At 33.8% G+C, this 16606-nt stretch overlaps 1 protein-coding gene across 3 annotated transcripts in view; it reads right to left on the bottom strand.

The window, feature by feature from the left end:
- LOC118206101 (uncharacterized) overlaps positions 1-16606 on the bottom strand; it is a 279989-nt gene that overhangs the window by 81210 nt on the left and 182173 nt on the right. For all 3 annotated transcript variants that reach the window (XM_085817487.1, XM_085817486.1, XM_085817488.1), the window contains one exon: positions 3783-3992. In XM_085817487.1, the coding sequence (XP_085673613.1) occupies positions 3783-3992 (210 nt within the window). The remainder of the gene's footprint in view (positions 1-3782; positions 3993-16606) is intronic.

Below are 16606 nucleotides of genomic sequence, written 5' to 3'. Positions count from 1 at the left end.
TTCCCGCTAAATAAATGCTTTTGACATTTCGACATGTGCATCATATAAAAAAAAAAAAAAAAAAAAAAAAAAACCCCAATGGAACTGAAAAATATTCTGCTTAGCAAGCACAGTAAAACTCTTTTAAGTGTTCATAAACAAATCTCGGACTGAACATCAAAATTAATTATCTCTGCAAAATATCGCAAACGTTATTGCGCAATACATGTGCCGTAATTCTTCCCTATGTGATATTATGCAATCGGAATCAACAGCTGCCGGTATTGGGAGAATAAAGAACTAAATAACTAGGGTGTTTTTCATTCTAATTTTCAACAGACGGCGTTAAATTTCCCGAACAGAATCATTTTTCGGAAAATTGGGTTGGTTGACTGCAGAACTTTTAGTCCTATTCAAACCAAATCGGAGAGTGACACACACACACACCAAAAAAAAAAAAAAAAAAAAAAAAAAAAAAAGAGGTCCATTGCTTGTTTTGCAGCGAACTGTAACAGTTTTGAAAATGTTACAGTTATATTCGAGATTTTGCGGAGAAAGGGGAGAACCTCCCAATCTTCGTACTGTATAATGCATTGGCCAAAAAAAAAAAAAAAAAAAAAAAAATTAGTTTGACTATTCGATTGCTTATCCTTCCCTTTATTTAAGCCATTCCGAATATTATTCCTTAGAAAGATAATCTGTGTTATAACACAACCATTTTTGGAAGTTTACTATACTCCAGCAGTTATTGCAACTATGTTATTATAAACATTCATACATATGCTCATAATATAAGCATAATGATCATAACACGAATATGAACTGACCAAGCGGAACGAGAATGCAAATTATTAAGATCTTGATAGAAATTCAAACGTGTGTAGTATTTGGGTGGGAGGAAAAGATTGCCGAATGTACCGGAATTTTCTACTGCTTTCGGATTTCTTTGACCAATAGAACGACGGGCACCTATCTGTACTCTTCGTGCATACCAAAGGTTATGTTAATGCAGAGAAAGGGGGAAAAGCTATTTCCGGGAGTACGATTCACCATCTGACATTTCATATTAAGAAGAAAAGTTGTTTATTTAGTTTCGGCTTTGGCACCAGGAAAAATAGCGCGATCATAAAAAAAAAAAAAAAAAAAAAGCACTAAAAGCAAAAAAATAAGCACTAAAAACAAACAATAAGGGCTTTAAAGAAAACGTAAGTACCTATAAGGGCCTTTATATTTTATTTTCAAATATAAGGACTTACAAGCATTTATAAGGACCGCTAAGAATTCTGAAAAGAATTTAAAATTGAGCGTATCTTTAGAATTTCCAATACACAGTATCATGCACTGGAGATAAAAATGTTTCTTCTGTACAACATTGCCATCGCTTGCTTTGAAATCCTTGAGTTTGTTCATAAAAAAATTGTTAAAGTTTTACAAAATATGAAAATGATAATAAAACAAATCCCAAACTTCAAATCTGGGCTTCCAGATGCCATATTCGCAGTAGGATTACATAATTCAAAATTGGATGGCTCTAGGTACCGTTGTTTTATCACAATGTGAGAAAAATACATACATTTATGCAGATTCTTCATTATTTAATTTCTTAAAATGTAATACAGGGCGATAACATTTGGTGGCAACAGTTTGAAAAGTGAAACGTATATTCAGAGTGATTTGACACAAAATCGCAAAGCGAAAACAGGACAAAGCCCCTTTAGACTTTAAAACAACAACTTCAGGATGGCAAATAATTAAAGAAGCAATGCTTGCTGCATCACAGATTTTATTCTAAAAAGATAAAAATAAGAATGATATTATGTCAGCTATCCAACATGTTCAATATCTAGAAATTCTGTCACACTGAGAAAGAAGCTCTGTCTGAAAATACCTAAAGACAAGTAAAAGATGAATTACAAAAATGCATTAAGTTTACAGTGTGATGAATCAACAAATAACTGCAATGTAGCTAAAGTAAATAGCCTTCAATGATTGCTCAGTGAAGGAAGATGTACTGCCAGTTTTGCCACACACAGCGGATGTGTACCACATTATTAAAATTATCTTCCGTTTAAAGTACTTGTGTTCACATAACAGCAGACAGCACATCTTCTTTGACTACTGTTATTGGTTTGCTACTTTGCTACTGTTATTGGTTTCATGAACATCATACAAGAGTGATGATGACTCCAAGCGTTTTTAACTACTACTGCATAATACATCAGCATGCATTATGTACAAAACTTTTATATTATGAATATGTGATAAAAGTTGTTCTAAAAATTGTCAGTTTTATTTGTGCTAGAGCACTTCAGAATAGATTGTTCAAAGTATCAACTGACAAACTAGATGCTGACTATCGAACCTTAATTTCACAATCCTTTAGTAAAAGAGGCCCACCAGCGGCCGAGCACTAAAGTCGCTGAACACTGGTAGTTCGGTCTGAGGTTCGAATCCCGCGAACGGGTTGGCTGCATGGGTGTTTTCATGGTTTTCCCCATGTGTAACGTGTATACCAGCCAGTTTCCCTTAGAAAGTCCTCCATGAAGGCATCCCTTCCCTTAGGCAGATAGCTCTCGAGGCTTTGCAGTATTTAAATAACCTAACCTTTAATAAAAGAAAAGTCCTACAATGATTTCCAAAGCTTCTTCCAGTTATAAAAGAGTTTTTAGAATCCAGAAACAAAATTTATGGAGAACTTAATGATCATAGTCAGATATCTAACCTTTCTAGGAGACATAATAACCATGATGACTTGAAGACATTCTTATAGTAACCAAAATGAATAAACTTAATCTTGAACTTCAAGGTAAAGAGAAAACTCTTATTGAGTTGATATGAAATACAAATGCATTTAAATCAAAATTAAATTTGTGAATATCTCAAATAAAAGAACAGTAACTTTTGCCACTTTACAAATCTGGAGAATTAAAATAAATGAAAATTGAAACAATTCAATATTCCAAAAGACACACCGAGCTTAAAAAAAAAAAAAAAAAAAAAAAAAAAAAAAAAAAAAAATCGGAATTAAATTTTCTAATTTTTATAAAATTCAATCCAATGCTTCATTCATTTCAAACTCATTTGTTGATACTAATATTTCCAAAATATTGCAACAAATTGCAAATGTGTTAAATAAAAATTCTTCTGATCTAGATATGCAAATAATTTACTTTCAGTTGAATCTACAATTAAAAACAAGAATGTCACACACATGCAAATAATTGATTTTTTGTTGGATCTACAATTAACAAGAATGTCACTCACAGATTTTTGGATACTCGTAGATGAAAAAAATATTTGTACAAGAAATTTTCAAAGGTTAAACTCCTACTTTGAATCAACTTACCTTTGAAAAAATTGTTTTTCAACAACGAACTTCTCAAATCAAAGTTCAGATCCAGGACAACAAACTATCATCTGAATGATGGCATGAATTTAGGCATAACACTGTATGTACAGTACAATTGCAGAAACATGTTGTGCCAAATTTCGCATAACAAATATGATTTCCCTGTATTTATTTAGCATTCTATTGAATTTTTTACAAATAGTAATAAAGAGTACATAATTACACTTTTCCTTTAATATATTACATTGCATATTTTTATTGTTTGTGCATTATATACATTTATAACTGAAACGTTAAAAGTACAATTTATAATTGAGATTTGCCAAAATTTTATTAATTCTAAATTCGCTCATATCAAGTTAAACGTTGGGCACCACTGCTTTTAATTAACATTGCCATTAACTTACAAAGAGATTGTAACATAAATTCAAAACCCATTAATTGAAAAATCTACCTTTCATTATTTCTGTCATTAAACTTATCTATAAAACTTTTTCTGAAGTCAGCAGAAGTTGAACCATCCATTCGGAAATAGTCTACTCCAGAAATCCATGACCCAATGGCGTCTCGCTGCATATCAAGATCTGATGGAGTCTGCTGATCAAGATACTGCAGAATCACTTCAACCATATCAAGTGTTAGTAATGATTGAGAGAATACGACACTGAAAAGAGAGACATTATAAGACCCTGTGAAATCTCAAATTTTAAAATGAATTGCCCTTAATTAAAATTTAAAGAAAAACCAATGATTTTTTTTTTTTTTGCATTAAAACATTCTCAATAAATATTTTAGGAGAAAACACTCATATAACATTCATTTCACCCATAAATATCCCTAGTTAAGATAATTCATTCAACTTTCTACATCTATGGTGATTTCCTGTTATGTTTTACCACCAATCCTCAAATTCCATATCACAGATTATGTTCTTACTGCATTAATATAATATTAACAAGACATAGTGCACAATAAAAATTAAGCTTTATTTAGGAACTTCGCGCACACTGCCCGACAGCCTGCCTGTTTCGCTCTGCTCGCTACTCGTAAGAAACTTCTCCTCTAGGGTTGCCACACTTATCGGAGGGCGCAAGGCGCGCTCCTTATCGCCATCACCACAGAGTTTCCCCCCAGTTCCTTTAATGGCTATTCAAAGGAACGACATAGGTTATGAAATTATCTCAGAGTATCCGTGCTGTCGGGTATTTTTACATGATTACAAAATTAGAATATAAAATTAGAAAAGATCAAAATGAAATTCAATATATAACAAGGTATTGACACATATAATAAACATGAAATAACAAGAAATATGTTAAGATATGAATTTTAAAAGAAATGTTTTAAATTGTTATGTAAGAAGCAAGTTTCTTAGGGAAGTGAACATGTCTTCCCGTTCTGGTGACAGTTTGTGTCTTAGAGAGTTCGTTTGCAGATTTATTCTGAACTGTCTTTAAGTCTTTATTTGTTTTCAGTTCAGGCAAATTAGAGTCCGAAAGCAAATAGGCTGGTTTCACACGGTCTACAGACACAGTAGATTTCAGACCGTTAATATCAATTGTGAAAGTTTTGTCCGTTCTAGAAAGAACTTTATGCGGACCTGTATATGGTTGGCACAGAGGTGGCTTTACTCGATCGACACGTAAGTATACATGCGTACACGACTTTAAGGTAGCACTTACGTAACATTTTTCTTGGCAATGTGCAGATGTTGCTATTGGATTCAATTGTTGCATTCTATGCCTAAGATTCGTGATAAATTGTGTGTCATACGGAGATATCTTAGATGACGTTATCATATCACTAGGCAGCTTGAGAGTTGTGCCGTACACCAGTTCAGCACAAGATGACTGTAGATCTTCCTTTACGGCTGTCCGAATACCAAGCATAACAGCTGGTAGTCCAGTTATTGGTCTCGTGAGCCTTGAGAGAAGATTTTAAATGTCGATGAAATCATTCAACAATGCCGTTTGACATTGGATGATAGGCTGTTGTTGTGATTCTGTTCGTACCCAAAATGCGCGTGAATTCTGCAAAAAGTGCGGATCTCATTTGAGAACCTTGGTCTGTTGTTATGATCGATGGGCAGCCAAAACGAGATATCCAACAGTTGAAGATGGCTCTGCAAATGGTTTCCGTTTTCATATCCGGGATGGGAATGGCTTCAGGCCATCTGGAGAATCTATCTATTAGAGTCAAAAGGTACACATTGCCTTCTGATGGAGGTAACGGTCCGACGATATCCATATGGATTTCTGAAAAACGTGCATCAGGAAGAGAGAATGTGCCCAGTGGTGCTTTAGTATGCCTAGTAATTTTCGATTTTTGGCAAGATTCACAGGATTTCACCCAATTTTTGATATGACGTTTCATATAGGGTCATACATAACGAGAACAAATAAGCTTCGTAGTAGCTGCAATTCCTGGATGTGACAGATTATGCAGATGATTAAAGATGAGTCTGCGAAAGGAATTCGGAACAAATGGACGAGCAATGTCTGTTGATATGTCACAAAGAATATTACCATCAGAATATTGGCACGGTTTAAATTCCAGTTTCAAAGATGATGTGTTGTTTTTGAGAAGGTCTTGTACCTCCGGATCATGCCTTTGAGCTTCCGAAAATTTTTTAAAATTCAAAAATGGAGATTTTGTTATGGAATCAATTTCGATTCTTGAAAGAGCGTCAGCAATGATGTTTTTTGAACCTTGCACATGCCTAATATCAGTAGAGTACTGAGAAATAAAATCTAAATGGCGCAATTGTCGAGGTGAACATTTATGAGGGTTCTGTTTAAAAGCGTATATTAACGGTTTTTGATCCGTATAAATTATAAAATTTCTGCCCTCTAACATGTGTCGGAATTTCTTAATTGCAGAATAAATAGAAAATAATTCCCTATCGTACGCGGACCATTTCTGTTGACTTTTACTGAGTTTCATAGAGAAAAATGCTATAGGTTCCCATGTTTGTTGAGACAACTGCATAAGTGTGCCGCCGATTGCGACGTCTGAGGCATCTACCCAGATGCTTAGCTGGGCTCCGGGAATAGGGTGTCTCAAAAGGGTAGCCTGAGCAATGGCATTTTTGGCAGCAATAAAGGCTTGTTCAGCATTCTCGTTCCAATTTAATTGTGGGGATGAATCCTGAACACGAGAACGAGATTTCTTTTTATTAATATAGCCTTCTAACAATTTTATTAAAGGAGAAAGAATATGTGCTGCTTTAGGTATGAAACATCTATAAAAGTTAAACATGCCTAAAAATCGGCGAAGCTGAGTGAGAGTGGTAGGTTGAGGAAAATCTAAAATACATTTGACTTTGTCAGGAAGAGGTTCAATTCCGTTTTCACTAAGGTGAAAACCTAAGAAATCAATAGATGTTTGACCAAAGGTGCATTTTGAAACATTTATGCAAAGTCCATATTCCTGAAGTTTGGAAAATAAAGCTTTCAAATGCCTGCAATGTTCCTCAGAATCTTTAGAGGCTATGAGCAAGTCATCGACAAAAGCGTAAACGCCTTCTAAATCCCGCGTGACTTCATCCATAAAACGTTGAAAAGTCGCAGATGCATTGCATAAGCCGAATTGCATACGGATACTTTCGAATAAACCGAATGGTATGCATATGGCGGTTTTGTGGATGTCGGCTGGGTTAATTGGTATTTGATGGTATGCCTTAATCAGGTCGACATGACTAAAAATTTTAGTACCGTGCAATGCAGCAGTAAAATCGGCTAAGCATGGAATAGGGTATTTGTCTTTTATCGTTTGAGCGTTCAATGCTCGATAATCTCCTACAGGTCTCCATTCCAGACTTCCCTTTTTTGGAACCATGTGAAGTGGGGATGCATAATTGCTGCTTGAAGGTCTCAAATGCCCCAATTGCATCATAGTTTGAAATTTTTGTTTTGCTATTTTTAAGCGATCTGGAGCTAACCGACGAGGTTTTGCAACCACAGGTGGACCTTTAGTTATGATATAATGAACGGTGTTATGTTTAACAGGTTGGTTAGGATCTGGTAATCTAGTAACTGAAGGAAATTCTTTTAAAATTTTGTGATATGGTGTATCACTAAATACAGTTTTTACTGAATAAATGCTTGCATTTTTCACGCAACCGACGGTTTTAAAATGCGTTTTTAAATCTTTGAGACATTTGTTTCTGAGATCAGGCACCAATTCAAAGAAATGGAGAAAATCTGCTCCAAGAATGGGTGTACTAACATTTGCTATAAGAAAAGTCCATGTAAACTGTCGTCTTAATTTGAAATCCAAAGAAAGTGTTTTTTGACCATAAACATGAATAGTAGAAGAATTAGCAGCGAAAAGTGTTTGTTGGGACGAATTCCGTTTTTGAGAATTATTTGCAGGAAGTAAGGACACATCAGAGCCGGTATCGACCAAGAATGAAAGGTTTGTTCTACGGTCACGAACGAACAGGCGACGTGAAACTTGAGGCAAAGAATAAGTCACCTCTATTCTTTGCTGGTTTCGTTTCCCTGCCATGAACAAGGTTTTGTACATTTGTCATCTCTACACTTTTTCCCAAAACGTCTATGATACCAGCAAACAGAATAATCTCTCCTTTTGGAATTGCTTCTTTCTCTATTGCGATCTCCGCGGTTTGGCGAGCGACCACGAGAAAGAGAAATGCGATCAATACGTTTAATTTTCCTATTTGTTTAAATAATTTATCCTCAAGAGACTGATCGACTGTGCGAGAAACGGCACAAGTCCCTGGGGTTGGATTTACTTCTAAAATTCTGTCGGCAATTTCTGCAGCTTTGTCTACAGTTAAATTGGAAACCGCTGCCAAAATAGACTGAACAGTCGAAGGCAAACGTTGAAGGAATAATTCTAACATTAAGTTATCAGGAACATTTAAAGATTCTGCTCGACGTTTCATATTTCTAAGCAAATCGGAAGGTTTTCGAGAACCTAATTCTTCTCCAGATAATAATTGGCGAATTTCTTGCTGAGAAGATTCTCCTGAACGATTTATTAACTCAGTTTTAAGCTTTGCATATGGATCAATAGGGTCTGGTTTCATAAGTAAATCCCGTACTAGTGATGCGATATCTGGAGGAAGATGAGAAACTACATAATTATATTTAGTAATGGATTCTGTGATAGGTTTGGGGGTGGCAAGAGCAAAGGTACTTTCACACATAATAAACCATAAAGATGGGTCTGATCGGTTATAAACCGGAATTTAGACGGCATATATCAGACATTGTGCAAGGTTTTTAAGCCAAAATAAAAGCAAAAATTTAACTAAAGAAAATTAAATTAAATGATAAGTAGAAAACAGAATTATAAAATGATCTATAATTACTACTCATCTGTGATTCGGAGGATGAAAACCGATGTAATCCATTACTTCTGGTTTGGAGATCTTGAGTGATGGCTTGTAGTCAAAACCGAAAGTGCTTGAGAACTGTTCATACGATTTAACACAGTCCGGGTTACCATTATGGTGATTTCCTGTTATGTTTTACCACCAATCCTCGAATTCCATATCACAGATTATGTTCTTACTGCATTAATATAATATTAACAAGACATAGTGCACGATAAAAATTAAGCTTTATTTAGGAACTTCGCGCACACTGCCCGACAGCCTGCCTGTTTCGCTCTGCTCGCTACTCGTAAGAAACTTCTCCTCTAGGGTTGCCACACTTATCGGAGGGCGCAAGGCGCGCTCCTTATTGCCATCACCACACATCATATATATATATATATATATTAGAGATTCCCAACCAGAACCTTAAGGTTCCACTAAATATTCTTACGAGTTTTACAAGAAATAGGGAAATAACACATATGTCATAATAAAAGATTTTTTTTAAAAAAAATTCGTTACTGCACTTTGGTAACTTCGATGGGGTAAGTGTGTGTGACTGTAACAAGATTCTAGCCAGTGATAATTGAAAAACTGCTTTGGCTGTTCGGCTATACTGAGTTAGACTGGTTGCATGTTGTCAACAGTTGATAAAATTTCTTTGTCACTTGCATTACCAATTCACTTCTTAAAAAATATATATATATACATAATTTGTTTTTTAAATGGAAGGAGAGATTAACTTATTCTTTAGCAGTTTTCGTTAAACTGTACATTGGCACTGCAAGGCTACGCATGCAACGCGAGTCTAATCACAAACAGCCAAAGACTGTTTTTCAATTATCATGGACTAGAATCTAGAGTGACTGCACACAATAAATGTTGGATCACATATTTCACTTTTATTTCATCCAAATTTATTTCTCATTTTATAATTTTTCTATAGGTTTTAGTGGTTAAAATGTGGTGATGCTTCTACAGATTATAATGTTTAAATGTGGCAATACTTGAAGATAAACAATCCAGATAATTCTGAAAAGACTAATGATGAACATTTAGCATCTTATTCAAAATTTCATTGTGGATCATGCAGGAGCAAATGCTAGATTATTTAGCAGATATTTTTCATCAGTTCAATCAGGATGTCAAAGAATTTAATCACCTAATTTAAATTAATGATATAAATTCCGATTTTAAATATCAGATTTGGAAAAGGGGGAAATCATGTGATTAAAATCAGATATTCTCTTAATTTTGCAAATGATAGGACATGTTTTAAAAGCAAAGATAAAAATAACCCACAATGTTTCTAAAGAGATTCTAATTACGGAAACCAATTAAAAAATATCCTTTTCAAAGAAATAATAACTGCATAAAATATTTTAAACAAGTCATATTAGTACAATATAAGAAAGTATGTCATTTTATTTTTATTTATTCTCAAGTATAAGTCTATGAATGAATGCATCAATTCAAAACAACCATGCATTATTTAAGGAAATATGTCATAAAAAAAGTCATCCCAAAAATCTAAAATGGATCATCCAGCAGGTATTATTTTTTTTTTGGGGGGGGGCTACAAATGCATTATTCTGAAGTGTAAAAATCCTCATTTTATAAAATTAATGAATCCTGGATATGAGCCTTCATTTAAAAGTAACTAAGTGGTGCATTATTAACTGACATATAGGAAACATGTAATGCAATAATGTTTGAGTTACTCAAATATGTATAATTCTAGAAGGCTGGTCTAATATTCACAATCAATCATTAATTTATATATATAGTTGCATAACTAATATAACTGTAACATTTCATGGAATCTATTGATAAAAAAATTTATACCACATGTAGTTAAAAAAATAATTTCTACTTGATATTGATGTAATAAAAAGTAAAAAACATATATTTAGTTATAAAGTGCAGGTGTATGTATGATGGCATGCAGTATAATTCTCAGTGTCACTCTACAGAATTATCAAATGAAGATATATTGCCCTGTCTCACCTCTCTGCACCGACCCACCTCAAAACATTTTCTTGCCTTTCGTTTGGTTTGTTGCGCCGATGCATGATTATCGAGTATGATTTTAATCGATGTACGTCATGCGCTATAGGTTACTTTCAACTTTACGACATGTTCTTAGTTTTATTGTGAAAACTTGTATTTTGCTTGTTTAATTATTGTGACAATTCATACCTACATACTTAACTAAATGTCCACTAAAAAATGAAAGCCTAATGTTTCTGATGAACTAAAACCAGAAACTCCGGAACGGAAAGTCCTCCCGGGAACATGAATTTGCTGGAGAGAAAAAAAAAAAAAAAAAAAAAAAAAAACCTTAACTATTATAAAATTTAGAAAATTGTCAGTCTATTTTAAGACACTGGTTAGTTTGAGCTTTGCAAATTTTGTTTCCTAGCCATTAAAATAAATTGTGTTATCTTATTACATAACTCCATGCAACATCCATGTTACTTTTTCTTATTCAATTACACATTATCTTCAAATTAAAAAAAAAAAAAAAAAAAAAAAAAAAAAAAAAAAAAAAAGATTTTTCATTATGCTTCATATGCAATTTTACTACATTTATCCCCTGTATGCAAAGAAGCAAAGTAATTTTAACTATTAAATTCAAAAATTAAAACCCCGACATCCTGATTTTTTCTCAAATACTCGTAAATTTATGCAATCTGAGCTTTGCTCAAGAGTGGTGGTGGTGGTAGTAGTACTTTGTGGTGGTGTTACTAAGGGTTTTCAATTTTTGTTCAGATGGTACGTGTTAATCAAAAAGGTTGAGAGCCGCTGATATAGTAGATGACAAAGGGTTGTTGATGTAATACATGACATCATTATTATAAATGAAGAAAAACAGTTATCAAAAACTATTGCTGTATAAAATCCAAAAGGAATAGTACTCTGTAGTAGATGTTAGTGAAATATGATTGGCACTAATGACTGATGATAACCTCGAGGAAAATTAAAAGAAATAAGTGGATTCGGTGGAACATCGTACACCTACTTGAATTTTTCAAAGAAAAATTATTTAAATTACCAAAACATCTATGGTATATATATATATATATATATATAGGTCTTTTATCGTTTGTTCTTTCTACTTTACTTTAAATTATATTTCTTTTTCGCAGCTTTAAGCGCAAAAAAGTATCAGTATATACGAGGGCAATCCCCCCAAAAAAGGGTCTATTTTTTGGGGACGTAGAGAAAGTTTTAATACGGTTGTTGGCAACACTGTTGTGAGTGGTGCCTTCTCCGCTACCACATAAGCACACAGGCGCTTCGCTCGGATGCTCAGTCTTGGTTTGGTAGCCATTCGAAATGGAGCTCCCAATAAACATTACCGCCAAATGCGAAGTGCACGCAGTTATTCGACTTTCGAACGCAAAAGGCATTAAACCGGTTGAAATTCACAGCCTATTGACAGAAGTGTATGGACAGTCGTGCATGGATGTCAAAAACATTCACAAGTGGTGTAGAGAGTTTACAGCCGGTTGTACTGAAATTCATGATGAAGAAAGGAGCGGGAGGCCGTCAATTGCCGACGAGACAATTGCGAAAGTTGAGGAACTCATGCATAAAGATCGGAGGATCACTCTGGATGCTCTCTGCATTTTGATTCCTGAGGTTTCCAGAAGCACCATCCACAGGATTTTAACGGAAAAGTTGCAATATCGAAAGGTGTGTGCAAGATGAGTGCTGCGTATGCTGACAGAAGACCACAAACGGCAACGGGTTGATTCTTCCCGCGAATTTCTTCACCGCTATGGAGACGAAAAGGACAACTTCTTGGACTCGATTGTCACGGGTGACGAAACCTGGGCATTCCACTTTACACCTGAGACAAAACAACAGTCACGTGAGTGGCGGCATCCCTCTTCACCCAAGCCACGAAAATTCAAGCAAACACAATCTGTTGGTAAAGTCATGGCAACTGTGTTTTGGGACAGGAAAGGGGTACTGTTGGTCGACTTTCTGCCTGCTGGGACAACAGTCAATGCTGACAGGTACTGTGAAACACTGAAGAAACTTAGAAGTGCAATTCAGAACCGGAGAAGAGGGATATTGAGCAAGGGTGTAAGCATTCTCCACGACAACGCCCATCAAACCATCGATCTCCTGCAAAATTTTGGTTGGAACGTCATCACACACCCACCCTACAGTCCGGACTTGGCATCCAGCGATTTCCACCTGTTCCCTAAGTTGAAGGAACATTTGTCTGGACGGCAGTTCTGCTCCGATGATGAGGTGAAAGATGAGGTTCAACGCTTCCTGAAGGGCATGGCGGCAAGCTGGTATGACATGGGCATTGTAAAACTTCCACAGCGTCTACAAAAATGCATCGACCGAAATGACGATTATGTTGAAAAATAAAGCATTCTTCAATCTTTAAAGTGATGTAGCAATTATAGAAAATAAACAGTTCTTTGTATATCTAAAAATATAGGAGACTTTTTTTTGGATTGGCCTCATATATATATATATATATATAAATTTTTTTAAGCTATAGCTAATAAATTGCCGGATACTGTTCACAGTTCCACCTTTATGATAGGTTAGTCTTAATTCAAAAAAAAAAAAAAAAAAAAACACACACTGTAAAGCAGGCTAGATCCCTCTTTACTTTTAATTACTGACTCAGAATAATAACTAAATGAAATAATTAAACTAAATGAAATAATTAAATGAAGCAACATGCTTTGTAAAACATGTAAGGCTAATGCTACGCCTTCTCTTTCTAGATCTTTTAAACAACAATCACTTTGATACTTAATCACTTTAAGATTTACAATTGTATCTACCAAATAAATAACATGTAAAGAATGTTTTCTCACATATATAGGGCAAACTAAAAAGCCTCTAAACCTCAGAATTAATAACCATAGATCTCATATAAAAATTTAAAAATAACAACACCAATCTCACAAAAGATAGACAACGAACTGCAATTCTTGAACATTTTCAAATACATAATTTTGATAACATTGAAATTAGTATGCTTGATATTGTACCTGATACTAAATTAAGACTGTTTAAAGAATCCATTTACATACTGCAAAAAAGGTCACTTTATCCTTAAGGACTTAATGCCAATCTAATACCACCAATCATCCAGAAGTTTTCTATATATGGACAATTTAGATTTTTCAGCACTATTACTCCCAGAGGAACAAGAGGAGGTAATTCTAACAACAAAAATTTTTTTCCACACAAGATCTGAAATTAATTATTAAAAATCTAAATTCCTTCCTTGCAAATAAAATATTAGCAAAAAATCCCATTAAATTTCTTCATACTTTTAAGAATGTTATTTTATGGAATCTAATTAAAATACTTGATCAACAGTCTCAACGTTTCCAAATAGTCAAAGATCCGATAATAGACTTTTGCAATTTTAAATTAAAGAATGGTAATTTTTTTCACAAAAATTTTTTTTGTACTATACAATTCAAGCACCCTTCTTACGATCAGTTAAAAATTCCAAGCATTTTTAAAAATGTCAACACTTGCTACCTGACCAACCACTTCAAATCAAGCCCTGCTTTACATTTGAAAAGACCTTAGGACAACTAATTATCAACCACCACAATATAATAGAAGATAGTATATGTCATTGCAAACTTCCTGTTTACAATAAATATGTAGATCCGTATCACCAGCATATTGTTACAGGAGATCTCAATATCACTGAAGATGAGCATTTATGAGAAATTATGCAACTTGGCATTAAGTTTCGTCCATCTTTTCCGCATTTTTCAACTTTCAGTATTAATCAGCACTTTTGCCTTAAACAATTCAATAATGATCTTGATAAATTTATTATTTTAGCTAGTAATAGTACCAATTTACCTACTACTACTTTTCTAGAATGGAAAGCTTCACTAATTAAAGAATTTCAGCTTATGCTTTTCAAGTTACCCAATTTCAATTATTTACACAATAAAAGGCATCTTGAAACTCTTATTCAGAAACAGCAAGATAACTTTATCATCAAAAAGATTGCCAAAGCTAGCAACAATTTTAGTGTTATTTGAAAAAAGTTTTATTTTGAGCTTCTGAATAAAGAATTGAATAGAGCTTGCACCTATAAAAAGATTACTACCAACACTAATATTCTCAATAAATTTAAGGCACTTCATAAAAAACTTAAAATCCATCCTCGCAAATATAATAACAGATTTGCAAATCTATATGCACTACCTAAATTTCATAAGACTCCGGTCAAATTTAGGTTCATTGCCAATAGTACAAAAAGTTAAAGGAAATAGATTATCTCTTTGCACAAAAACTTCATCTCATACGTGACCTCATTAATAATTATGATTTTAAAGATCTACATTGCAACTGGTTAATTTCAAGTAATGAACATGTTCTAATAATCTTAAATACACTTAAAATAGAACATATCCAATGCTACGACTTTAAAAACCTCTATACTAATTTGCCACTTGAAGAAATTTATAAAAGTTTACTTGCTCTTCCTGAAATATTTCCCCAATTTTCTACAATATTAAATGCAGAAAAATGGCAACTTTTTCTTTCATGCATACTTTTCAATAATTATATTCAATTCAACAACAACATATTTAAGCAAATACAGGGAATTCCCATGGGAGGTAATTTTTCAACTTCTGTCTGTGAATTATTCCTTTTTACAAAAGAATTGACTTTTATACATTTACTCAATAAGGAAGATCATAAATTTTACCAACACATCTTTCGATATATTGATGATGTAATAGCCTTCAACAAGTTTGAAAATGCTAATATCTACCCTTCATGCCTAAAACTTAATATTACAAATACCGTGCAACATGATATAGTCTACCTTGATTTGCACATTATAGATAATAAATTTTGGAAAGTCTATGACAAACGAAGAGAATTCAACTTTTCAACACTTAAATTAACCAACTGGTTAATTTAAGTGTTGAAATTACTTAATTAACTTAAATTAACCAATTTCAACACTTAAATTAACCACTTAAATTAACTTATGGGCTATTTCATTTTTGGCAGCTTGAATGCCCTAACTTGAAGAATTACCACTTTAATTAACAAATTACTATTTTTTCATTATTTCTGCTTACTTTAGAGGCTATTTTAGGTAATATTTTGTTGAATTTGCCATTTTCTCTTTTACCCAGTCCAATTTTCTTCAAACTACTAAGACAAGATGCCATTTTGAATCTTTTCCGCATTTTTCAACACCTTTTACCCCCCTTTGCAATGATTCAGGTTTTCTGCCAATGGTTAGTCACTTTACATTGGCTCTTTCCCAGTGACGTTGTTTCCCCCCTTTCTACGTCACCTGGCAAGATGGGGAGCAGTGTGTAACGCTCGGGGTTTGCCCACCCTTTTCGAGTTTGCTCATTGACCAAGGAAGACGGCAATGGTACAGGTCTGTTTTAATAATTTTTTCTCTTAAAGATTTTTTAATATGTCTTGGCAAGACCCTTGTTACAATTCGTCTATTATATTTTTCCATTTTGCTTTAAATATAATTTACGGTATTTTTACAAAGTATTAACTCTTTAAGCTCGCAGGCCCACCCATAAGATATTGTATATTTTGACTAACAGCATATCGCTATTAATTATTTTTTTCTATACATCATTTCCTTTCCATTATTTATTTATTACCTTTTTACACCTTAATGTGTTAATGTAAGCAGACGCGTCGGGAAATTGGAACAGAGAATTGAGACTAAAGTTTTTGACATAGTTTATTTAATTCATTGAAAAAAGTGTTGCGTGCAGTTTCAATTGCCTGTTTCGGCGAAACGCGTGATAAAATTAGCTTAGTTCGAAATTCATTGAAAAAGTTTCCCCTGACGAGCCAAAATGAACTTCGAATTGGGCTAATCATCCATTTACCGCTTCTTAATTTTTATTTTATCTTTATTTCGATCAATT

The sequence above is a fragment of the Stegodyphus dumicola genome, chromosome 5 (genome assembly GCF_044657685.1).
Source record: "Stegodyphus dumicola isolate Sdum_Otavi_A_Nest chromosome 5, ASM4465768v1".
In the NCBI taxonomy this organism is placed as follows: domain Eukaryota; kingdom Metazoa; phylum Arthropoda; class Arachnida; order Araneae; family Eresidae; genus Stegodyphus; species Stegodyphus dumicola.
This window is presented reverse-complemented; position numbering and strand designations above follow the sequence as displayed.